Below are 25,697 nucleotides of genomic sequence, written 5' to 3' on the forward strand. Positions count from 1 at the left end.
GGTTATGTTTAATATTTAAAAGAAACATTTTCGTCCACCTTAAACAGTGATAAATAAAGACTAAATAAGCAGTTTGAAGATAAACAATTGCATATTTTAAGATATTTGCTGTTATCTATGCTGTTATTGTTGTTGCTGTGGTTGTCTTATTTTGGTATGTCACCATAGATATTTTTATTCAGATTCATCATAAACCCTGTGCTATTGGTGGGTTGCCAAAAGAAATAGTACTAGTGTCTAGCTTTTTTTGGCTATGAGACTGCATCATTTATGATAAAATTTATTGCTAAACCGAACAGAATGCAAAGATTTTTAACATTGCAAAGAATATTTGTTCGAAGCTGTGTGTTTATTTCAAATTACAAAAATGTGCATATCAAATAACTAATATTGAAGTTGATTTAAGTTTGTAAATTATTTAATATGGTGCTAGTTAAATATTTCCTATATGTTAAACCCTAAGCAGAAAAAAAACAGATACAGTAAAAGTATGGATGTTAATTATAAAGTTATTTAAACTGCAACTTTATTTCCTGTAGAACACTGTTGTAATCATATATTAAATGAGTAACAAAATTGTTCACTGAATGCATATATTTTCTTCAGCTAGTGTTCAGCAATAATAAAATCGCACAAATATTATTTTGTGAACTAACAGTCATTACCGGGACATAAAACAAACAGTGGGGCCATTGTTTCATAAACATGACAATGTCAAGCAAACTAAATCTCATATTTGTAAATATATTTTAAATTAATATGCATAAGTTTTATACTGTTAAAAATGAATTAATTATATATATATTTCAACAGACATATTAAAACGTGATAAATGTGCCTTAAGCGCTGCTTAAATGGGCAAAAAACACACTATATGTATTTATGAAATAACAACAAACTCCGTAGGTTCAATTATTTCATAAGACAATATTTTCAATGCCTCTTGTGTATATAACAAGCCGTATATTTTAATCAACAATAAAATAAATATATCAAATGGCCAAATGTCATTCAAAACATGCAAGAACGCTGAATAACAAGGCATTTGTCTAAATAAAAACGCAAGCGTTTCTAACATATTTTCATTTGAAAGGATTAAAATAAATTTGATGTTCTTATATATACATTTCTTGTCAAACAAATTTTACGAATGAAAATTAAGGTGAAGCTTTAACAATTAAATTGGTTGCCATTTTTTCCCTCAAAAATAGTCATTATCGCTTAACATTTTGTAAAGTGGGGAAATGTTGAATTTACCACCTGTTACCAGTTATATAAGTGTTTATTGACTTGAGACATTCTGGGTTCTCCTGTGTTTGTCTGTTGCCTAAAAGCCAATCGTTTAAATGCGTTTTTTTGTTTTGTTTTGTTTGACAAAATATAAATTAGCTAACTTGTGTTACAATATATTAGATATAATATAATTATCAGTTTTGAAACACAATCCATATTTTGTTTAACTTTAATTGTTTTGCTGCTACACAATTGATTTCAGTTCCTTCTAGATCCTTCTAGTTACATTTAGAAACAGTTAGTATGGTAATATAATCTTTCATGCCAAACAAGAAGAAGTAAAGATGTGTTTAAGATTCATTGCCTGTCTTATGCTGCTATTGAATCGTTAAAGGAATTTCCCCTGAGGTTTAATTCCAGATTTGTTTCGAAACTTTGAATATTAAAGTTTATTCCCTGTCCTTTAACCACTTATAGACAGTTTTATTAATAACTATCTGCTCTGCTGCACACTTTACATATGTAATTTTTAGTTGTAGATTTATGGCTTATAAAACTCACCTGGGTTTTCTGGACACCAAAAAAAAACGGGAGTCGATACGAAACATATTTTATTAACGAAATGTAGCTATTTCTTTTTTATGAAATTTATTTAATGTAGCTTTTAGGCTTTATTCTGTTTTTTTAATATTTCTATTATAGTACATTCATAATTGTTTATGTTGACTGACATAATTTTTTTTTCTTTTACCATTTTAGCCTTTTCTTGACTTATTTTGTCTAATTTTAACTGAGATTCTCCATTTTTTTTGACAGCAGGTTCTGAATTGTCCAAGTAACTTATATTTAAAAGCCAATTTCTTTTTGTTGTAAGTTTTAACATTATAAATGCTTCATTGAACATTGTGAAGACATTTGGTCAGTGTCGCATGAAATATTTTTTTAATCCAATTGTTTCCTACGAGTCATTTATGTTCATATGGTGTTTTAGAAAGCTGTACTTGTGTACAGAGATACTTTCAAACACCAAACAACTTTGCCAGGTTGTCAATTTCATCATTAACCTTCTCATCAGAGGTGATGATAATGATTTATTTACAAAGGCAAACATCTATGTCTCTTATCGGACATCATTCCGTTGTAATGAAAAGATAAATCAAAACTGATACTTTCCTTACATTTAATGTTATTTCTTGTCACATCCAGTTCTTTATTAATCTGTAATATCCTACCCCAACATTTCCAATGTTTAAGCAGCTGTTGTAAAAGTCCGTGATCCAACTGACAGGTGTCTTTTATATGCAAGTTTCAAAATTAATCATTTCTTTCCAAGTTCCATTTAGTTAGTTTCGCCCGGGGAATACGTATTCTTTTACCTCGAGGTTGTATGCCGCTTTTCACAAAATGGCACTTACTTATCATATTGATGGTTCAATGAAAACCGCCGCTTGACCATATCTGGAGATGATTATTTGTATTCGTAACTATAATTTCATGTTTAATGTTGAATTCGGTTTTGTTTAATCGCTCCCTACACCAATGTTGTTATATTTCCGAACCTTAAAGAGCATTCATCTAGCTCTTATATTGCTGGGTAGTTCTTTTGCTTGATTATTTAATTTTAGAGAGAAATGCTATCATAACAAAATGTGCAAATGTATTACAATATGAATATGATTTCATCCAAACAAGTACAAATGGCAATGTGTTATTTTAAAATCGGACCTGTCGATATTTTTCTTGTAGACTTAATATTGTTTATCCTTTAGAAATATTAAAGTGACATTATGCTCATATTTTCATAGTCAAGTTGAGCTGAATTGACTTTATATTTCTAAAGATTGACTGTCAAAATGGTGTTTGCCCAACAGTTGATATTGGAAAATGTTTAGGATAAAATTATAAATCAGCCTAAAATTGAAAAAAGACTGCCCCACTCTTTTAATAAACTAAGCGTTATACGTAAATTTTAACGGATATTTACAGAAATTTCATTTGGATTTGAGTGTTATCTATTGTTTATGTGAACTGAATTATTAAATTAAAAAGATTATGGCAAAATGAAAACATATTTTGATCTTCACCCGTTCACTCTCTATATACCCCTGGATGGGCATAATGTCACTTTAAGCAAGCAATTAAGATGGCATTTTTATATTAGATCACGGTGTAAAGAAAGTAAAGTCCCACAAATTTCTTGAAGTTATTTTTGTTTGAACTTCCATTATCAAGTACGTTTTTTTTCCCTCAGAAACATTTAACGTATAAACAAGATCATGATAATTTTGTTGCATTTCATTTTTATAACATTTGTTTATGGAATGAAATGAAATTATGATAGGAAAAATACAATTATACATTATCAACATTATGGAAATTTATTTACCTATTTGTCTCCTTGACGTGAATAAATTCCTTTTAATGTTATAAGTTTAAAGGTTGATTGTCCTTAAGAATTGTCTATAAAAGAATCAAATGCACGATAAGTTATTTATCAGATTATTGAATCAACCTCACACTTTTTCCTTTTTAATCATTCGTAGAAATATATACAAAGCGGACATATTTATAGCAAAAAATATTGTTCACCATCATTCAAATATTATTGTTACGTTCTATCGATAATTAATCATAATGTACATAATCGAAACCATAACAGAAGATAAAGATGTAGGATAAAAGGATGAATAGCAAACATTGACGTAGTGTATTTGCGTAAATGATTGTTAAAATGTATATGCTGTCAATCTCGCCTTAATCTTTCTAGTGGCCTGTTAGTTTTATTTTGTATCAACAAAGCATTACAATTATAAGGCAATTGTTGCAATCATGTGAAAATCTAATTATGATAATGAGGAATCATTTACAAGTAAATGAATCCACTATGGCAGGTTAAAACATGATGTTTTAGCATGTGGTTATGTTACATTGAATTTGTAATTAATGCCACAATTGTCAGTATTAAACATGTTAAAGGTTCATTATGCCTCAGAAATGTATCAATTGTATTTCTCACAACCTGTTTTTTTTTGTATCTTGTACAGTTTCTAAAACCATACTCATTTGCTATATACATGAACTATCTTTTGTATCTTTAGTATGTTTTTGGTTGTATAATAATAAATAACTATATTGAATTAGTATTTTGTATGGAAGTCAAAATACTACTTTGCTTACTACATTTTACTACCTTAAGGACTCATAACTGCATGTTCAGCGCTACTTTTTCAGTTGTAAAATATCCAACATGCACATAATCCACGATTTAGACATTATTAAACACATGTTTGACATTTCTTAAAAATCAAAATAATCGATTTCTTGGCATAATTCGCCTTAAAACAACCATTTAAAATAGAAAACAACCTAACAGAATAACGTGCACTTGGTATTAAAATTGATGAAGCCTAAAAAGTTTTTATAAGCATGAAAAGATTTAAGCACTAATGGATGTATTAAAATGCTGATGAAAAATATTTACAGAAATATTTTTCAATTTAAGATAAAAAAAAATTATATCAAAATACAAGAATAATTTTGGATACTTCCTAAAATAATTGAAATATCAGCAGTGTATATATCTATTGATATACATGTGTAGAGACATAATTAAAATGAGTGCAGGTATCATACTACGTAATGGTTAACTTGAAACGGATGTTTAACGCAAATTGTATACAAAAAGCTTTGATACTGTTTGAAAAGGAGACAGCGTAATGATACAGGCTATTTATTCTTCAATAATTCCGTTTTCCTGTTTATTGATGGCTAAATCTTTACGCGGTCACTTAGGAATTATCAGCTGACGGACATCTCGTCGCCGTCAACAAAAGAAAACTCATACTGTTGATAACTTAATCAATTGGGTTACAACAGATTTATATCGTTCTTTCAAAAGCCAATCCTCTCGCCGGTTACTCCTAAGTAATACATGTATAAGGTAATGAGGAAACGAAGAGGCACGGTCACTTCATTTTCTATAACAGTTTTGTGATACGTACATCTGTTCATGTGGTAAATATAATTTGTATAAATTAATGACCAACAATGTCTTTTCACTAAACATATTTATAGTGCAAGTTATGCAAAACGACCATTTGTACAGTAAAAACGATCTTTCTGAATGCATTTAAATTATTTTCTTCACCATACTGTACTTATTAAACATATCTTAATGATCATTTTATTCACTTATTCTGACACCATCTTCCGCCAGCAAACTTAGACAGTCAGTATGTTCTTTACAGCGTTGATGGGATCTTACATTTTGTACAAAAATATATTCGTAGTCCTTTTTTTGTAATATGATAAAACATATCTTGATAGCATTGTATTTAGTATCATTTGTTGTGTTACATTTTAGCAATGCAAATCTGTGTTAAATATTTTTTTTCAACATACGGCATACGTGTAAGTCTCTGATATTGATGGTGAACCATATGTGATAAATATTCAGTTGCGTTGATTGCATTATGATAAACCATATGTGATAAATATTCAGTTGCATCGATTGCATTATGATGAAACATATGTGATAAATATTCAGTTGCATCGATTGCATTATGATGAAACATATTGTGACAAATATTCAGTTGCATCGATTGCATTAGTGCGTAATTAGAATCGTTCAAAGTTTAAACCAATGGAATGTTATCTTTTTCTACTGCCTCTGTAGTTTCCAAAATCGTCTTTCCTGTTTCGGCGCCATATGGGCTAAATTGTGTGAGTACGGCGTAAAACCAAACAAATAAACAAAAAAATAATCACTTGCATTAGTTTTGTTTAATAAATATATCATACATGTTTATAATTAATTGTCATGCAAAAGATTTACTGGTCGTAACTTGAAATAACATAACCATTATTAAAGTTTCTGTTCTTATTAATATTAATTATTATGGTATATATCTCTTCACATTAAGTTAAACATTGTATTGCTATGACAGTATAAACTTATTTTACAATAAGATTTTTGTTATCGATAAGTGAACATATGATTGATAAGGTAGAAAATATCTGTTATATTAAATATTACATAAAATTCATATAACCTAACAAGATGAGAACATGTATTAATAGATAAAAGTAACTTTTTATAATCACGTCTTGTTTATGTTAACGTTTAATAGTTGTACATGTATATTGCAGTGTATTTATTGGATTGATTTTAAATAAAAATAATGCTGTAAAATAATTAATTTTTCTTTAAATTTCTTCTTTTCCAGTGAATGTACATTTCCGGTTTGCTTAACACTGTGCAATATTTCAGTCACAAGCGAGCTCGAGTTCCAAAGTAAGAGCGCCACCATTCTCTACAAGAGCATTTAAACATTACAGCCAACACAAAAGAACCATATCATTGTTATATTGAAACAATATTAAAATGGGTTTGTGGCCACCTTTTATCCTTCCGTGGTCGTAAAAGGCTACAAAATAAACTGATAATAAGCAATATTAGACATGTTAATAAATTTAATGTTTAAATAAAGACTTGTAAAGGTGAAATACTAAAATATTCAATCTTAAACGTTTGCAAGATTGTTATAAAATATCAGTATTTAAATATTTAAAAGCAAATATATAATTAACTACAAAGAAACATAAAGCATGTCTTTCCTTAACATGTTTTTTTTTTCATTTCAAGTTATAGACAACACAAATTCAACAAACATACACACATTGAACGTCGAATCTCTTATAAAACGTTGCTACTTATTTTACCAATTTTAACTTATTCTGATAAATAAATTATTAAGTGCTCATCAAGAAATTTTTATCCGAGAAGGTCACGAAATATAGACAAGGGGTGATGTATATTCCACATGGGGTTTAACTTTTTTCTAGTTTATCAGAGGGGAGTCATAAATCAAATTATTTCTTGATTTCCACTAAAATACCATACTTTAAATACGGATATTGATATAACTTAAATTTATAGTCTATTATATCGTATCATATTATATTATATCATATAATATGATTTATGTTTTACATATTAGTCAAATATCATGGAGGCTTGGGTCATGAACGCTGGATCAAACAAGACTTAGTGGCAAGTTTCCATTATGTATTATTCATAGCTTTCACTGTAGAACTAGATTGTCCGTGCTAATGATAAGTTGGTCTGATGCATTAGTTGTGACATATTCATTACATGATTGTAGTTTGTAAAGTCGGCATCCTTTTGTATTGATTCCCATGTGTACATTGTTTATCTACAAGTCAATGTCCTATTCTATAATTAAGTAAATTTGTTTGCCATTTGCGCATATAGAGGTTATTGTGAAGTTAATGGTATGCTTTTGAGTGAAAGGACACAATAAATGTCAAAGCAATGATACCATTAAAGTGGACATTCGTAATTTCAAGCATTTGTCAATTGTTTAAGAACAATTTATCTACTAGAACGAAACGCTACCTCGCATCACAGTGTATCTGAATAAAAAGAAAATTTGATAAAAACTTAGTTGATTACAGAGTATATGGCATAACAACATACGCTTTATATCGATACCGTCAATCAAACTGACCCTGCAATATTTTCATTTTTTTTTTCGTTTTGGGAATTCGTTTTGTGTCGCCTGGTACAGAGAAGCGACATATAGGAATCGCTTCTCCGTTGTATGTCTGTCCGTAATGTCTATTCATTTGTTAGTCTGTCACAAATTTGTCCGGACTACTCCTGAAAAGCTACTGGTGCAATTGCATCCAAACTTTACAGAAATGACAAGTACCAAATCTTATTGTTCATATTGGGGCCATGTCCTGTTTAATGTTTCGTTACAGTTATTGTCCTTTACTATTTTTCGAAGATTGTTTGGATTACTTTTGTAAAATTAGACTTATGCAATTTGAATGAAACTTGACAGGATTGATTTGTTCCTCAAGTACGTCCGCATATTTACCGGGTTTTCCAATTGAATGTTTTTTTTTTGTTTTTGTGTTTTTTTGTTGGTTTTTGGTCGAGTTATTATGTTTTACGATCAGCGAAGAAACTTGAACTTAATCTGTTACTAAACTTTTATGTTATTGGATTTAGATTGAACGTTCACTAATGTATATCTTATTGAATAATTAACGAGTTAAGATGAATTAAGGTATTACGACCCTAATGGGCACTATAAGGAACTAAAAAATTGACATCACAGGTCAGATATATACCTTAAAGTACACCTGTATGCAAAATTTAAACAAAGTTTACCAAACGGAAATCAAGTTATGGCCACTTTTCTGAACTCAAGCTAGGATGTAATGAGGGCCCTTTTTTAGAAATGAGGAACCTTTAGATAATCTGCAATAACATTCTAATGAAAAATGTTTTCCCATTAATTTTTGGTAAGAAACAAAAAGTACCATTCAGCTATCAATCCACATAAGCAAAATTATGGTTTCTACTTAAAATTTATGAAATCTGTATAAAAATGTTACCCTACCCCACCCATTTTTACCACGTGTCTGACCATTTTCCTACTAAGGGAGCATAATTTAAAAAATCCTTAAAATTTACCCAAATGAGTGCCTGTTTTCAAAGTTTCCCTAAATTTTTTAAGAAGTATATTGGTTGATCTTGTAAAATATGATATACTTTTACCGTCTAGTTTTGATTTTATTACACTTTGAAAATATCAAATACCATATTTATTACTAGATTTAGCCAATATATACCTATATAAATTAAAAAATCAAAATTAAACACTTTTTTCTTTCCAAATGGGACATGAGAGATACATAAATAATGTTAAAAGAAAAAAAGAAAGAAAAAAAAGTTGACCCTTCTGGGGATTGAATCCACGGCCCTCATTTTCAATGTAGTTAACAGTAGTTCTAGCCTATTTGAATACTCTTCAAAGCGGAGGTAATGCAATAGGATGGTAATACATTAAGTACTTTTATCTACAAATATTGTCGAGATATTCTTTAATGAGTGAGAAAAAATATTCAGTTGTAAATATTTTCACCTGGCATTATAATTATGATTTCTGCCAAGTCTAGATTTTAATGTCTGAATGTTAATTCTTGTTCTTTATGGAGAATTTATCTCCGTAATTAGTCATTTTGTCATTAAAGATACTAAAAAGATAACTGAATATTAAATAAAGATGATCCCTGTATCGTTTTACTAAGCAATTAGAAACAATAATATCTGCTTTTCCAGTCTTACAGTAATACAATCGTATTTGTTGTCCATTTACTAGGTGCCAATCGTTTGTTAATTTAAAACTTAAAGTGGCTCCACTGAGGTTTTTTTAGACATGATGGAACTGAAAATATTTTTCCAGATAATTGTACCATTTGATGTAGGTTCAGACCACTAATCTTTGTGCAAAATTACAGATCATTCGCGCACTTTGTTTTCCAGAATAATTATTCAAATTGTAAAAAAATGACCCAAAATGAAAAGCGTTTGAACGCTTTTCACTCAAATCGGGCTAAGAAAAGCATAAAAATACGATTTTCAATTTATTTCAAAGTATATTTCTTAATTATCTTTGCATATATTTCTGTTTAAAGTGCCCCAGCTCATTTATGTAAGAAATTCCAATGTTATGTTTTTAGGCTTTTAAACCTCAGTGGAGTCCCTTTAAATGATGTCATGACTTTAAAGCAGCATACCTCCATATTCATGCAAATTTTGAATAAAAGTTTGAAAATGTTTTCAGAAATATAATAATGTGAAGTAAATAAAAAGTAAAACAAGAAAAACGGCACTATCAACCAAAGCAAATTAAAAAAAATGATCAAAATATACAAGAACTGCGTAAGTCATGAAGTCATAGTCATATAATGATAAATACTGCAAATTAAAGCAATCATTTTAAATAATCGCACATAACATGAAAATATTACTTGAAGCTTTGACTTTCTTTAAAAATATAAGTACATGTTGCCCAAGTTTGATTTTCGTTAACTATTTTGACTCATCTGGAGGCATGAAGCATTAAGCATTACTATACAAAGCATATTGAGAAAAAAATTAAATCTCAACCGCACATGCTGAACGATATACCTGTAATTTTTGTTGTCTCTAACTTTAGCACTTTTAGAGCTACATGCAACACAATATGAGAACCAACGTACGCATGCACGAACGGACGAAATGACTGACAAGGGCAAATCTAAATCTCCTCAACCTTTAGTGGGGGACACAATCAATCAAGTCATTTATGTCATATATGAATCGAATTCTGTTACATTTTTGACTATTATAGTACAAAACAGAAATAGTTGTTCAATCTTTTGAATCTTTGTTTGGTAAATAGTTTTGATTAGACGATTTTACTGAAAGATCTTACGTTTCTAAACAAGGAACAAGAATAAAAACCAAGCTCTATGTTATAATATACTTTAAATCTAAATATTTTTAGTAATGCGTATTCATTTATTGTCTTTCATTTCATTCATTTGAATTATATATATACAGCAGCTTTAAAAGCTTGTAATTTAAAAAATTTACGAAACTGCTGGAGGAAATACCAACCCATACTAAATCAGTCCCATATATACATTAAAAGTGTTGTCTTTCCGCGTGGAATATAATATTACGTTTTTCTAAATAAATGTATGAGAACTTATCAGAACAATTTTAATTACAGTAAATGACTGCTGTTATTTATATGTAATATCAAGTTAACAGATATAGCGTTTTCACATATTTATCATATTCCAAAGCCTTTGTATTAAGCACATACTGAACCAGTTTATAACCACTGTGGCGTCTTTTTATTGCTTTTACAAGACGACCTCAAACTTTGTTCCATTTTTGTATGTTTTAAATGCATGTGAGATGGTAAAATATTATAGGGTTAAATTGATAACAATTGGAGGACTGAAAGAAATAACATGTTTAAATGTTTCATGCGAAACCTTTTTGGTGTGGATTTAAGTCATAACAAAACAGTAAAAGTCAGTCATATGGCGACTTTGCATCTAACTGTTCAGAAAGGAGCTCAACTACCCATCTTTGTATTACTTCAGGCACGAACGAGAACCTAAGTAGAACCACCGAAGTCTCCTAGGCTTGCTGGATATCTGCCCCGCAAAGAATCAAAAGGTCGTCCCTGGTGGACTTTGAACCTATAGGGTTAGAGGCAAGTGGTTATAAGTCACACAATGGACACTCGGAAATGTATTAACTTTTTCAAAGATAGCCATTGAGTATCATAGCAAAACATTAACTGCTACAATATTTTTGTTTGGAACATTTTTAAACATATTGTCACTGTTGACTTCATATATTTCGTTTGGAACACTTTAAATCTATCTTAAGTGTTGACTTCAAATATTTCGGTTTGAACAACTTTTAATCTATTTAAATTGTTGACTTCAAATATTTCGTTTGGAACACTTTTAGCTTATATTTGTAATTGTTGACTTCAACTATTTCGATTGGAACACTTTTAAACTATTGTAATTGTTGCCTTTTTGAAATACGATCAAGACACTTCTGCCACGATTGTATGAGTATTTCATATACGTAGTATTTACTGCGTTGTAATTGAATTCGTTTAGAATACAACTGCACAACCGACGGAGGAAGTAAGCCATTGTTTAATTTTTTCAAAATGACCCTGCATCTCAGACAGTTCGTCTATGATTAATTTACTGAAATATTTCCCTTCATTCATTACCTGACAAAACTACGTCAAAAAATCCGGAAATGTCTAGTCACAATTGTAATGCAGTAGCAGCTGTGTAATTACCTACTGATCCGACCAAAAGAAATGTCAATTAACAGTTGTATAGGAAGTAAAAAAGTAGAAACGGCTACATAAAGATGTTCTCTTTAAATCATATAATAAAATACACTCTAATGTTGACATGATTTTATTACTATGTTTGGTTATCTTGAAGGCTCTCTCGAATTTTCTTTAAACTGTGTCCTTTGTTTACTTATGAATTATTTTTTACTAGTAAATATTCATGTTAAAGTTCACTTTATTCGCATTTCATGTCCCATTATGTATCTTATGTATGTGTACTAAGTGAATTTTTATATATATAAAAATGTTATCTACAGTTTAAGTGGCACTTGGGTTTTCCTGAAGTTGCTTACTTGGGTTTGGTATGTTTGATCCTATAATAAAAACAGGGCAGGAATGATAACTTGATTGAAAACAGAGTAGAACATTCTAGCACGTTTTCGATTGGTATTTACCATTTGAAACGACTGTGACATTATAAATAACATAAAACACTAATAACTAGAAGACAATAGAAGCCGAAGACAGTTTATGTGATTGGTCAATGAGTAACCTTTTGTTAACTTTAACAAGACAAAAAAATGAAAAAAATAAATTATGTTGTGGAATAGAATTATAAGCTTTTCTTGGGCATAATGGGCCTTAAAATCTTGGCGTCATAGACCATAAAACGAGCTTATCATTATTTACCTTAAGTATGAATAAAAGACTGATTATGCTCCAATAATGATTTTATTCTTATATCATAACAACATTCTATTTTCGGTGAAAATACATATCTACATACATAGAACTGAAACAGTTATAGCCATAAGGTTGTTTATTTGTATGGAAGTCAACTGTGCGTTCAGCTTTACTGTCTTTGGGCAAAAAGTAATGTTCGCATACATATTATTCATTTCTGCGGCCATATGTTCCGTCCTTGTTACTTTTGTTTTCATATTTTAATGTTCTTGCCTCTAAACATCAGTATGATCGTCTATTAAACGTCGTTAACAAACAAAAGACAATTTAATACACCTAACTTGTGCAGGTGTATGTGAAAAGGGAAAATCAACCAAGTCGCCATACTAACATGCTTTTTTATCAAAGAAAACACTTTTTTAATACAAGTACAAATAAATATACTTTGAAATATCTTTAACGTAGTATTTCCATACTTAATGTATAGTTTGGAAATCTAAATCCGTACTTGTTTTCTATATACACATTCAAAAGATTAATCTAGAATATAAATGCCGGTACCAGCATATTGATTATTAAAAACAAGTCAACGTTGCAAAATTATCAGGAACACACTAGGCTATTAAAAACTTTAAATCACAATTTATTCCTTTTCATCGCCGTTTCCATCAGAAATATAGAATAATAAAAAAATTATGTAACATTTTGTAAAACAGGCCATTAGTGATGGCATGTGTCGCCTCATGATAGCCAAATGCATGTTGCAGTTACTGTGTAGCAGAAGATCCAAAAATCATTTACAGGGCAAAAACATTTTTATTCAAGGCCACTTCAACCGGAAAACCCGTTTAATATGTTTAATTACTTAAGCTACCATTTTATCCTGTAAAGTTTGATTAAAATTGCATAAGTAGTATAAGAGGAGTAGTCCGGACATATTTCCAAAATTATAATCATTAAAGGGACATTACTGTGACAATTATCATAAAATCGAAAAATGTTGACGAGATGCACAAATAGACATAGTATTGATTATTCCTGTAAAGATTTGATGGAAAAATGCACTAATTTCTGAAGAGATGTCCAAACATATAGCTGGCAACACAAAAGACACACTTTCTGAATGAACAGCCATAACTCTGTTATATGCGCAAGAACTTGAGTTACTTTATCAATCCTGTAAAGTTCATAAATTAACATTGTTTTCTGATATATGTAGTTGGTACGCTGCTAATGTTCATGGACTTAGTCTTACATTTTTGACCTATACCGTGTCGGTGTGACGTAAAACCCAAAGCAAACAAACAAACAAACTTACATTTTACAGAACACAGTTAAAGTAAAACTGTAACATATTTTACCTTCAACATTGTAACGGCAATTAAACATTTTACAGATTTATTGTGTACAATCGAATAACACTTGTACATCAAAATGTTGTCTTCTTTTCAAAATATACATTTAATTCGTAAAGGGTTTCATCGATGAAAAAAAAGAATAAGAAAAAAACAAAACAAAAAATAAATACAACCGCAAAGATTTTTACTAAAAAATTGTCATAAATTGAATTTTGCTCAACTAATCATTGGTATAAGCTCTTGGCTATTTTCAACATTTCTTAAATTCGTTGATTTAAGACATAAGTCAGGAATATGAAACATGTCTTTGAGCACTTTGCGAAATTTGCTTCCAAAAGTCACATAAACTACCAGGTTTGTAGTTAACGATAAGTATGAAACTAGTAACGTGATATGCTGAATCATTCCTTCACGAGAGGTGTACTGTCCTTGTTCTGTGGTCTCAAATATTGATGAAATCATAATCCTGAGTCGGTTAATATGTGACGGTAAGTTTAGGCAGATAAATGTGACGGTCACAGCAAATAACATTTTTGTAACTTTTGCCATAGGATTTTTGATTCGTTTTGCAGTTGGGGCGCGTAGTCTACTTCTTCTGTTGTAAGATTTTAGGAGACTGCATACAATGGCCGTCATCACCAGAGTAATACATATTAAAGGCACAATTAATGTTAAAAACGTATCAGCATATACAAACACCTGCACCGTTTTATGATATCGCCCGTAAAGTACACACGTATCTGGACTCATTGTCCAGAAAGGAAAATTATAGATACATAATGTTACAAACAAAAGGATCCCGACAACACATTTAGCTACGTTGGTCGTACAAATTCTGTTGACGATAAATGGTCTACATATTCGGATGTAGTTTTCTGCGGTGACAAATACAACAAGCCAAACTGATGTACATCCAAAAACATACGTAAGAAAGATAATTATCTGACATGACGATTGGATCTCGCCTAAACGCAACTGAAAAGTTCGGGAAATCCAAATTATCAGAAGCGTTGAAAGAAAACCATTATCAGAGAAGCCTCTCGCGCACAGAAATATGCTACAAGAACTATTCCGAATTGGTTTACGTAAGAAAACAATTGAGGAAAGAGTGTTCCCAATCAGTCCTAGCAAACATATAACAGGTATCACATATTTTTCTATATAACCAGAAATTAAGCCATAAGATGAACCAATATTATCATGTTGTGTAACATTAAATGTATCCGGGTCTACAGTTACTATTTCAAAGCCGTTTTTTTTGTCAGAGTTGATGTCTAAGTTAAGATCAATCAGGACTGTGCTTTCGTTGATGTTCATCCTGAAAAGACATAACACTTCAAGTAATAAACTTTAATTTCCAACATTTTTATTTATAATATTGGCTATTCATTCGAAAAAGAATTGTAATTTTGATTACAGTTAAAGCGAAATACATTGCTTTCTATATAGAAAAAGAATACAAGTCGTAGGAGAGAGATCGTTTGTTTGTTTCTTTTTTGTAGGAATAAGGCCCTGTCACACTAGAATGCGCTTCACAGGGGTTTAACATCACTAGATTAAGTTTAAAAACAACTGAATTTTAATACAATAAAAAGAAAAATATACGGTTTTCAAATGTACCAAATACGTTATACTCGTAGTGTTTTAAGCAATTTATCTAACATCGGTTATTCACAATAACTTTTATTATATTATTATTTGTATTCTGAAAGAAAAAGAAAGAAGATTTTTTAAAATTAATTTCCTTATTGGCGAGTATGCATTGCTTTATTGTTCATATCCTCCTAAAACGACAGAATTATATTTTGTTTTAAAATATTTCATTGTGTTTGCGTACGATATTGAATTAATGATACAACTCTTTCGATAATCGGCCACAAGATTATTACAGCAACCTTATTTTACTGTTATCAAATTTTATTTTTCATATCATGTATATTCATAACCACTAAATCTACACATGATCTACAAATAGATTCATACTCATTATCAAACATATAAACAATGTATTTATTCATTAAATGCGATTTAAATTCTATACAAAATACTGCATGTACTGTTGAATCAAATTATTATTATCATTATTATTATTATTATCATCATCATCATAATCATCATCATAATCATCATCATCATCATCATCATCATCATCATCAATGTCATCATCATCATCATTATTATTATTATTATTATCATTATCATTATTATTATTATTATTATTATTATTATTATTATTTTGTTGTTTTTTGAAAAGCATTTAAGAAAATAAAAAATAAATGTTCATACATATTTCTGACGAATTGAACGAGAATTTGTATGACACGTACAAAAAAATCAAAACTAAAATAAATTGTTTGATATTTGATGTAGTTTAGCTGACATTGGCTTTTGAGATAAAAAAAATATTGTTTAATATCCAAAATGCATTCTGCTTATTCTTTTCATATAAAATAACTAATTTCAAACCTGTTTTGTATGTACGTATTTTAATTAAAACGAACCGATTTCACACTATAATTTCATAAACAGTCATCACATCGGAGCCTTAATGCCTAATTGAGATAAAAGTTGAAAATTAAAGGAATTAACCTTATTTAAAAAAAGTATAGCATACTTCACCTTGTTTAATGTATCATCCATTGATTTCTGTTATGTCCAATATTGTTTAACACCGTCTTTACAGCACATCAGCAAACGTTGAAATGAATGAAGTATCTGGGCTTTTCTGCTTTATGAATCAGTCCTGGAAAACCAATATTGCATAAAAGATCTGGATCCACAAAAGCCCCCGTGTTATATTTATTGTTCCGCTAGATGGATTTTTTTATATCAATGAATACTTACTAACGTCTTTAAATCTTAAATAGTATGCAAGAATATATAAACATTTCGCAAAGCATCAAAGTTGTGATTTGATGTCTTTCTTAAATGTCACTTTGCTTATATATTTAGATTTTATACTTAAATATCATAAACTGAAATTTGAATGGCACGAAAAATACAGAATTGTTACATATATGATATCATATATTAAGACAATTTTTGTATCATTATTAATCCCTTATTATGCTCAAAACCTACTGTGATATTGCTACATGTGTTTGTTTTGAATTGCAATTGTATTTATTAAGCAAATATAATTTTAATTTTATTACATTAGATGATGATATAAGATGACAAATTTTGAAGAATCATCCATGAAATTTGCACTAAATAAGAACAAAACAAAATGTTGTCAATGTAAACTGAGAAACATGTTTTGAATGTTTTCACTGTTTTATTATGCAAAGTCGCTTTTCTTAAAATAAAACAAACTGAAATTATCACTATTTACAGATGTATCTTAATATAAGTATCTACATATACACAGCAGGGTTTGATCTAGAGATCTATATAAAAGTTGCTATGTTGTTAAATGTTATATTTTGCTTGTTGCTTATCTGTCCTTATTCTGCAAATTTCGTTGTTTTAATTACAAAAATAAAAAAGTTTAAGAATGTTTTGACCACACCACATAGAAATTTTGTGTAATTCAGACGTTTTAATGTGAGTTTCACAGTTACAGAGAAGCAACGGCCAAAGAAAGTTTAAATTTTATTATGACAATAACATATCATCTTGTCATTCATAGAAACCAGTAGGCATCTTAAAGTACACTATTTCTCATACATTTTTGTCTATTTAATTGTCTATAGTTAAACCTTTGCTAGAAAATAAGTTATTGTCAGTATCATAACAATATAACAAAACATTGTAAAAAGTATAGGACGGCTATTACGTATAATTCTCAATATGACATTGAAGCGCGTTTTGAAAAGGTGATATCTTCGCATGCCAACACAAATTTGTTGAGGTCGCATGAGCATGCTTTCGAGACATATCGCCTATCTTTAACTGTTGATGTATAGAGACAATATGTTTACCATTATTCATATCCAGACAAATTATACGACAATTCTTCCTTGATCTAATATAAAAACCTTAATGAACTCACATCGAATTAAATAAAGGATTATTCAAAAAATAGAAATAGGTGCAGACAGTTGATATTTTATTACTTGTATAGGAAACTGTCTGAGAGAAAGTAGTTGTAATAAAACATTGGAAATCGAAGCATGATTGGTGTTTTTCAAATCTTGTTTCATATTTTATTTTATTTCATTTATAGACATGACATTAATTTCCGCAAAAACAACGTTATAATAGTGATGATTTTAGCTTTATACGTGTAGGGCTGTCAGAACACTATATGGTTTATTTTCGAGCGCAGTGATATGCCAAGGGTGATATCTATAAGGAATATTTCAAAAAAGGTTTTTGTCAAGCGTAAGAGAGACTCTGATATTCAAAAAATCTATTCGAATGAAAGTTTATCTGTTTTTCTTTTTTAACTAGTAAAAGGTAAAAATGTTCCATTCTCTTCAATTCAATATTTATCAATGAGGTGTCTGATAAAGCTGAGAGTGACTGATATAGCTAAACTTATCAGACATGCACTTTATTCACACAAATAAATGTAAATAAATGTAATAATAATTTAAAAGCACTTTTTTCATCACGCGACGTTTATTCTTAGATATGATTTATATATATATATTTAGATATGATTTTAAATGGCAAATGCATGTCCAAAACTACTTTTAATAATATTTTATTTTATATAAGTTATCTGTCGTTTATTCACTGATGTTTAAATGAGTTATACAACGTTCACAAACCGTCTAATGACATAAAGATTAAATTCATTCATTATTGTATTGCTCGTTTCAATTTTAAAATATATTTTGATGTAACAAGCCTATAATAATAATTACATTAACATTGTATTTCAGTTACGCATAGCTATGACACTTGTCTGACGCTAATAAAATACAAATTCTATAACGATGCTTTGGACTATAGAACATTTATTTAAAAATGGCAAATCAAAGCCGGTTATACGTGTGGTGAGCAGAAGTTAATATCTTATACGTTTTGGTTGATCTCGAATGCAAACGTCAATGTCAAGCAGTTTTATAATATATTTATTTTTTTCTAAAACTTCTCTTTCAAAAATGACAATTTAAATATGTTTATACATCTATCCATATCTTAATTTGCAAAACTATATAGGCAATACATTTTCACAAAGTTTCAAAATATGTTATCATACCTTTGGAAAATGTTCCCTTTAGTTTAGGTAGGCTTTTTTATATTATTTTATATAACAGGAATTGTTTTCTTGACTGTAATAAATTAATAATTATATTTCCATCCAGAATCTAAGACTATTGTTACGAAAACTGTTTGAAAAACCAAATTACAAAAACTGAATTTCAATTGCGAAAAACAACAACAAAATAAAACTAAGCATAAAACCGTTATTAACTAAAACATAATTGCTTTCTTGTATCCTATAACCAATATAGCATGACAATGTCTGAATAATCTTTGAAAGTAAGAAAGTGTCAGAACTGTTCTTTTTCTCATGAATAAGCATGCAAAAATGAATGAGATGATTTGAAGAATACCCTCCGGATAGTGTTTGTTATATCATATTACGGAACAAAGATCAGTGTAAAATAACAATTTATCACATTTCAGGACTGGGGAATTCAATACATTATCATGAATATGATTCAGATGACTTCATTAATACTAAAAAAAAATTCAGATAACAAGCAGACAGGACATTACAATTTCCCTCTGTCTATGCACCCTCTCCATGCACCAAATCAGTCTGAGATATGATCATGTCTCCGATCTTTGAACATCGTTCAAAACAACAATCATATTGTGTCTGAAAATGTTTTGAGATATTATTTCGGCTCATTCAACTTCATCGTGTTTTCATGATCAATAGGGTTATCAGATATAACATGAATACTGTGTAGTCACCGTCAAGATATTGTCTGCATTTGACAGCATTTTTATACACTCGTGTGATATAACCTTTCTGATTCAGGACACACGATTTCTTTGTGGACAATTAGTCGCTTTTCACATAATGACACATAATGACACGGAAGTTCAATGTAGGAAATTCCTGATAATCGCCGTCTGAGCTATTTCCGATTTTATCTATGTATTATTATTATTAATATTACAGTACAGTACTCTCGCGCGATTTTATACATATGCACTTGTTGCGGTTCTATTTTGTGGTTGCCTGCATTTAACACTGTTGAAACGAAGCAGCTCGAGCTGTTATAGTATTCGTCCAAGGTTACGTTTCATGTTACTGTTTCATGCAAAAGAGCAAGTTAAGATTACATATAATTATTTGTAAAGTGCTTTTATGCTTATGTATTACAGTTAATTTATTATTATTTTCTTTACTTTAAGAAATCTTGAACACTCAATATCAAATCTAGACGCTCTTATTCTTTCTTTCCTTTTTGAATTTATATTGACAACTATATCAATAAAGTCTGACAAAGATATTCGTAAGGTGTTCACGAGGTATACACCGCTACCTATATTCATAGTCAGATTTTTTGTTTAAGTCCTTACAGATTAGCCATTTGTAACATTTCTAATTTTGGTATTTTATATTGACATTGCACTTTCGAGTCAAATGTTACCGAACTATATCCAGCCTCACCCCCTTGTTAAGCTGAATTTCTTGTCCAAACCTGAACACAATCATTCATCACAGTTCGGCAAAATTTCAAAATATGCACTGACTAAAAGCGAACAGTGCAGACAATGATCAGTCGACTGTTCTTACTCTGCTCTGGTCGTATGAGTAAATAAATTGCCGCCGTCAGGCTTCAAGTAGAAAGTGCTGTCATAATCAAAACTGAAAAAAAAAGAATGATAAGGTAAAAGCAAAAAAGTAATAATGACGAATATTTTAATATTTCATCACCTGTCTGATAGTTACAGACCACAAGTGTTTAATATCCAGAAAAGAATAGAAAGTAGACATATTTACCAAAATTACAGGCTCAGTACAGACTGAAATTGACTTCTTCCGTTCCATTAATGATTTGATTGCCATTTGTGAAACTATTTTTGCTTTCTCTAAGGTTATTGCAATCAATGTCAACATCAAATAATGATGCTTTGTCCTGAAATTTTATCAGCACTTTCATGACAAATTTAAGTGTGTTGAAAGAATTTAAATGCAGATGATAAAAACGCTTCTGTTTTTGTTTTTTGTTAAGATTCTTTTGAAGATCAATGTTTGGATTCGTTTTAAAAGTACATCATATATAAATACTTGTGTGAAAAAGAAAAGTTACATTTGTTTCTTTTAATTAGTTATTTCAGATGTTCTGCACAAACGTTTTGGGTTAAATCGAGACAACTTTCTATCAGGGAATATCTGGATAATTTATATCATGTCATTGGTACCCTGACTGATGACAAAAGTATTACAATTTAACGCAGGTTAACATAAACGGGAAGGGAATTCGTATTATCCCATGTTTTATCACAAGATAGTGGATAGAAATCTCTTTATTAGAAAAGGGTTGTATGTCTAGTTCTGTAGAAACTTGCTTTTTTATTTCATACTCATTGTGGCTATATTTTATTGATTGTATTTCATATATTAATATATAATCATGACGTATTTTGGCATTTGTCTTCTCAAACAATGATACATAACAGTAACTTTAAACTATTGATATATCGGTATTGAGACAAATTTTACAAATATTCTAGATGTATCAATTATCTAATTTTCAACAATATTATTTATTTAGATATCGCGATAAAAGTACGTTAACTTATTCAACACAACAATAAACTTGAACTTTATATTAGCTGAACATGCTCTGGTAAATTAATATCTTTCTTGCAACATTTGATTTCCTTTAAGGTTTAGATATACATCAAATTTACACACTTTGTCTAACAAAAGTCTGATATTTATATGAAGATTTCGTGTTATGTAAGTGTTATTTGCAGAGATAAATTCAAATACCAGCATTTTTACTGTAGTATAATATCTCATTCAAAAATTTTCAAATTCTAAATCTAAATATCATAAGAAGGATTTCTATTCTATAGAAGTTGTGGTGAATGTTGAAAAAAAAGCATATAATTATCATTATACTTAGAGCACCATATTCTTGTGTGTAAAAACATGTACTTGTATATAAAACCCATTTTATTTCATTATTCTTTCACATTCTTCCAGAATATTTATAAGGGTCACTTTAAACAGAGTTAAAGCATAAATTAAACAAAGATAGAATAATTGATTCGTACGTGTAAAATGTGCATCGTCGGGTCGCAAATGTAACAAACTTTTTTCATTTTTATTTTGTTCCAATTCTGACAGACCGATTTTTGTCTTATTGCAAGAGGGCTGTTTCATTTCCGAAATCAATCAATCAATAATTAGTTCCTCAAGGGGTGTCTGCTATTGCACACCATTTTCATTAAGTAAACGTTAAATTGACTCTCTTTTTTATAAGAGAAATATGATAATGCAATCATCTACTGAAAGATCTTATTTGATAAAAGTAACACATGTCTCGGAAACTCGATTCAAATTAGGTGTTGAATAATTTTTAGTCGTAACGTGTACTTTCCAGTATCGTCCAAGAACAGGCTTAATAAAACCTAGCCTTCAACATTATCAGTTTTGTCATTTGGAACGTTCTCCTGTGATTCTTATTATCACTTTTTTACCTTTATGCATCTCTAATACAATATTTTTGTATATACGTTTATAAAACATACACAGGCATCAAAGCTATTGCCTTTCTGTTTGTTTATCATATTGTTTATTTTACAAATAATAGATATGGCGTAAATTAAAAGTTAAAAAAAAGTACCTACTCATACAGAAGTGTCGGAGGCAATCTTTGCAAAAAAGGTAAGATAGTCTAGCTGTATTTCAAAGATGTTAGATAACTAGAATTAGCATTCATTTTTGCCGGAATTGAGAAATGATTCGGGCGCTATAAACTATTGTTTGACTGTAGTCAATGTACTGCCCATGTCCACTTTCGGTGAACGGCAAATCTTTTTAAACCAGAAAGACCGTGCTCTACCAGACTCCATTCGTGACGTCAATATAGTCTAACCATTCTTAAGTTTTGGCATCGAATGGTTGAACTGCTGTAACCATTACTAGACAGAAACTCTGACTTTAGTCGATAACATGTAAATAAGATCCGGAAATAAACTCCTTAAATGACCATAGTGTCGTTACAGTGACGTAATGATATCTATGCGTTTTAAATAGTAACATTTTTAATGAAAGAACTGTTACTGTAACAGAAGTTACTACTTGTTAATAAGCTTAAACAAATAATCGTTGGTATTAATGTTTATTTTATTAAAATAATTGGATCTAAATTCTGTAGTTACAAATTTACGATATCTTGTAATTTGTTTATTGTAAGCCATTCAAGTTAATTTAAAGCAGCATTAATTTAAACCTTCTGAGAAAATGAAAATTAATTATTAACGATGCTGTACATTAAGATAAGAAACATTGCATCTAATAATGATACAGTGTGTTTTACATGAGTGGATTGCCGTTTGTTAAGAACATTATATAATGTATGTTGTTTTCCATTCTATATTGAAAATCACACAACTGCTATTTCCTATTCTGAGAAATCCATAAACTATTTGACAGCTTTATTCATTCATTTTTGTTCGATTTTTTGTCGAGGCTTCTTCTCTTTTACAGAGGTCAACGTGTTTTTACGGAAGTACAATATCCCAAAGAGAGTAGGTTGATGTGAAAACCACTACAACTTTTGTGTTTGAAATAGTAAAAGCGCAAAACATATTGTGTACCAACCACCACAATAAATATATTATTTTTATCCTCAGTTTCATATTACAAAATGCCTGTCAACTGATTGTAAATACCCCTGTGAATTCTTTTCATTACCATCTGTCTTCAATAGTATTTGGTTGTGACATTTCTACCAGTGTCTATGTGATTATTAAATTCCGCAAACAATGGGTAAAATGCGTTATCATACAAAAGGTAAACAATATTTCATCTGGTTTGCACTGTAAAAGTACGTTGGTACACTGCTTTGAATCAAATGATTAAAAGCTCACCCCTTGTGATTAAAATTCCTCTCCTTGTAATTGTTGCTGTTCTCAAGAAACTTGAAGATGATGATAAATTGACCTCATTATGATATATATTATAAAAACGTATAATTACATCATAAACTATATTAAATGATTTATGCTCATTTCATATTTTATCAGTTACAACAAAACCACACTTATAACAGCCGTAGATAAAGATTTCTCATTTCAAATTAATGTTGCGATAAATTAATCGTTCATTAGAGCAAACATCATAGCAAATCATAGAAGGCCTATCATTAAATATAAAGTACATAAAATGAATATAAATTGTTGAAACTTTTATCTTTTTAATAATTTTACTGTATGTATTTAATTTGGTAAAAATTCGTTGCTTACATAGGAATAAAAGCTAAGATAAATTCAAGTCTTAAAATTCCTTGCTGAATTAGCATGCATTTTGAAATATTTCTAAGCAAACAACTAAACAAACAAAATAATAATAATAAATACTTACCTTTAACTATTTTAGTACAAATTGTTGTTATGATTAAATGAAGCAAAAATACTCTTGCACTTAAAGTAATTAATTTACATTTTATGTATACATGATTTTCTTGTTAAATCAAACATCGTGTCAACCTTACAAACATTAGATACCAACGGTTATTTTGGTTCTGATAATCATCTTATCAGATACCATCAGTTATGTAACAAATTTTATATTTTAAGCTGCAAGCATGAAACAGTATAATACACTATAATAAACATATAGTGTTTGCTACAAACACGTTACAATTGTGCACGAAATTACAACATAGCTGAATTTAATGCAATTGTACCGTCGCTTAATGATTAATTATCAGAGGAAATGCCGCTTTATGTTTATTAAAATGAAATAAAGATAGTATGAATTTTAGTCATACAATGTTTTCCTGAGACAGTAATTGGCTAAGGCAGTTATTCACTTATGAAAACAAATTTCATAATATGTCCTTTTGCAATAAAATATTTTCTTCACCAAGTTATTATTGACAATAAATTTTCGTTTCTTGCTTCCAAAAATAAAGAATTATTATTCATTATAAACAAAATTAACTTGTACTTAATATTTGTATAAAATAATGTTTTATTACATGCTTTTCGGTGGTTTATAGAAATAAATAAGTGATGTAAAACTGGTAATTTCACTGTTTGAAACAGTGAAATTACCACTTTGATAATTTCACTGTTTTGAATTTAAGCCCCTTACGTTGTTTCAGTGAAATACCAGCGTGCACAGAACTGGGTACCAACTTAATGACGTGACGTCGTAAATGACGTCACGTTGTATTATTATTTGGCGCGCTTTTCATTCAGTATTAGGTTTAATGTCTTTTTAAAACGCTTCTTTGCATATAATAAAAAGAAAATTTGTTTAGTTTAGTGTAAGATCGAAATATATTTCATCTTGTGAACACCAAAAGTTCATATTTCACTCGTGGCTGCGCCACTCGTGAAATATACCTTTTGGTGCTCACTCGGTGAAATATATTCCGATCTTACACTGAACTAAACAAATATCCTCTGTATAACCATACCGTATGTAGCCTTGTCCTTTTTTCACGTATGTGGAAAGTCAGATGAATTTTTCCTTTTATTTCACAATATCATTGTCCGTTTGGTATTAAAATCATCACATACATTCGGGTTTGCATTTTATAAACTGATAGATGATTGAACATTA

The 25,697-nt window shown here is 29.6% G+C and overlaps 1 protein-coding gene across 1 annotated transcript; it reads right to left on the reverse strand.

Moving 5' to 3' along the window:
• Positions 1–14,110: 14,110 nt before the first annotated feature.
• On the reverse strand, positions 14,111–15,292 carry LOC132757780 (FMRFamide peptide receptor frpr-18-like). The gene has a single exon (XM_060749168.1). It carries the CDS (start codon positions 15,290–15,292, stop codon positions 14,192–14,194), a length of 1,101 nt encoding a protein of 366 aa, XP_060605151.1. The 3' UTR covers positions 14,111–14,191.
• Positions 15,293–25,697: the final 10,405 nt, after the last annotated feature.

Source organism: Ruditapes philippinarum, unplaced genomic scaffold (genome assembly GCF_026571515.1).
Source record: "Ruditapes philippinarum isolate M1 unplaced genomic scaffold, ASM2657151v2 ctg6_1_1_1_1, whole genome shotgun sequence".
In the NCBI taxonomy this organism is placed as follows: Eukaryota; Metazoa; Mollusca; class Bivalvia; order Venerida; family Veneridae; genus Ruditapes; species Ruditapes philippinarum.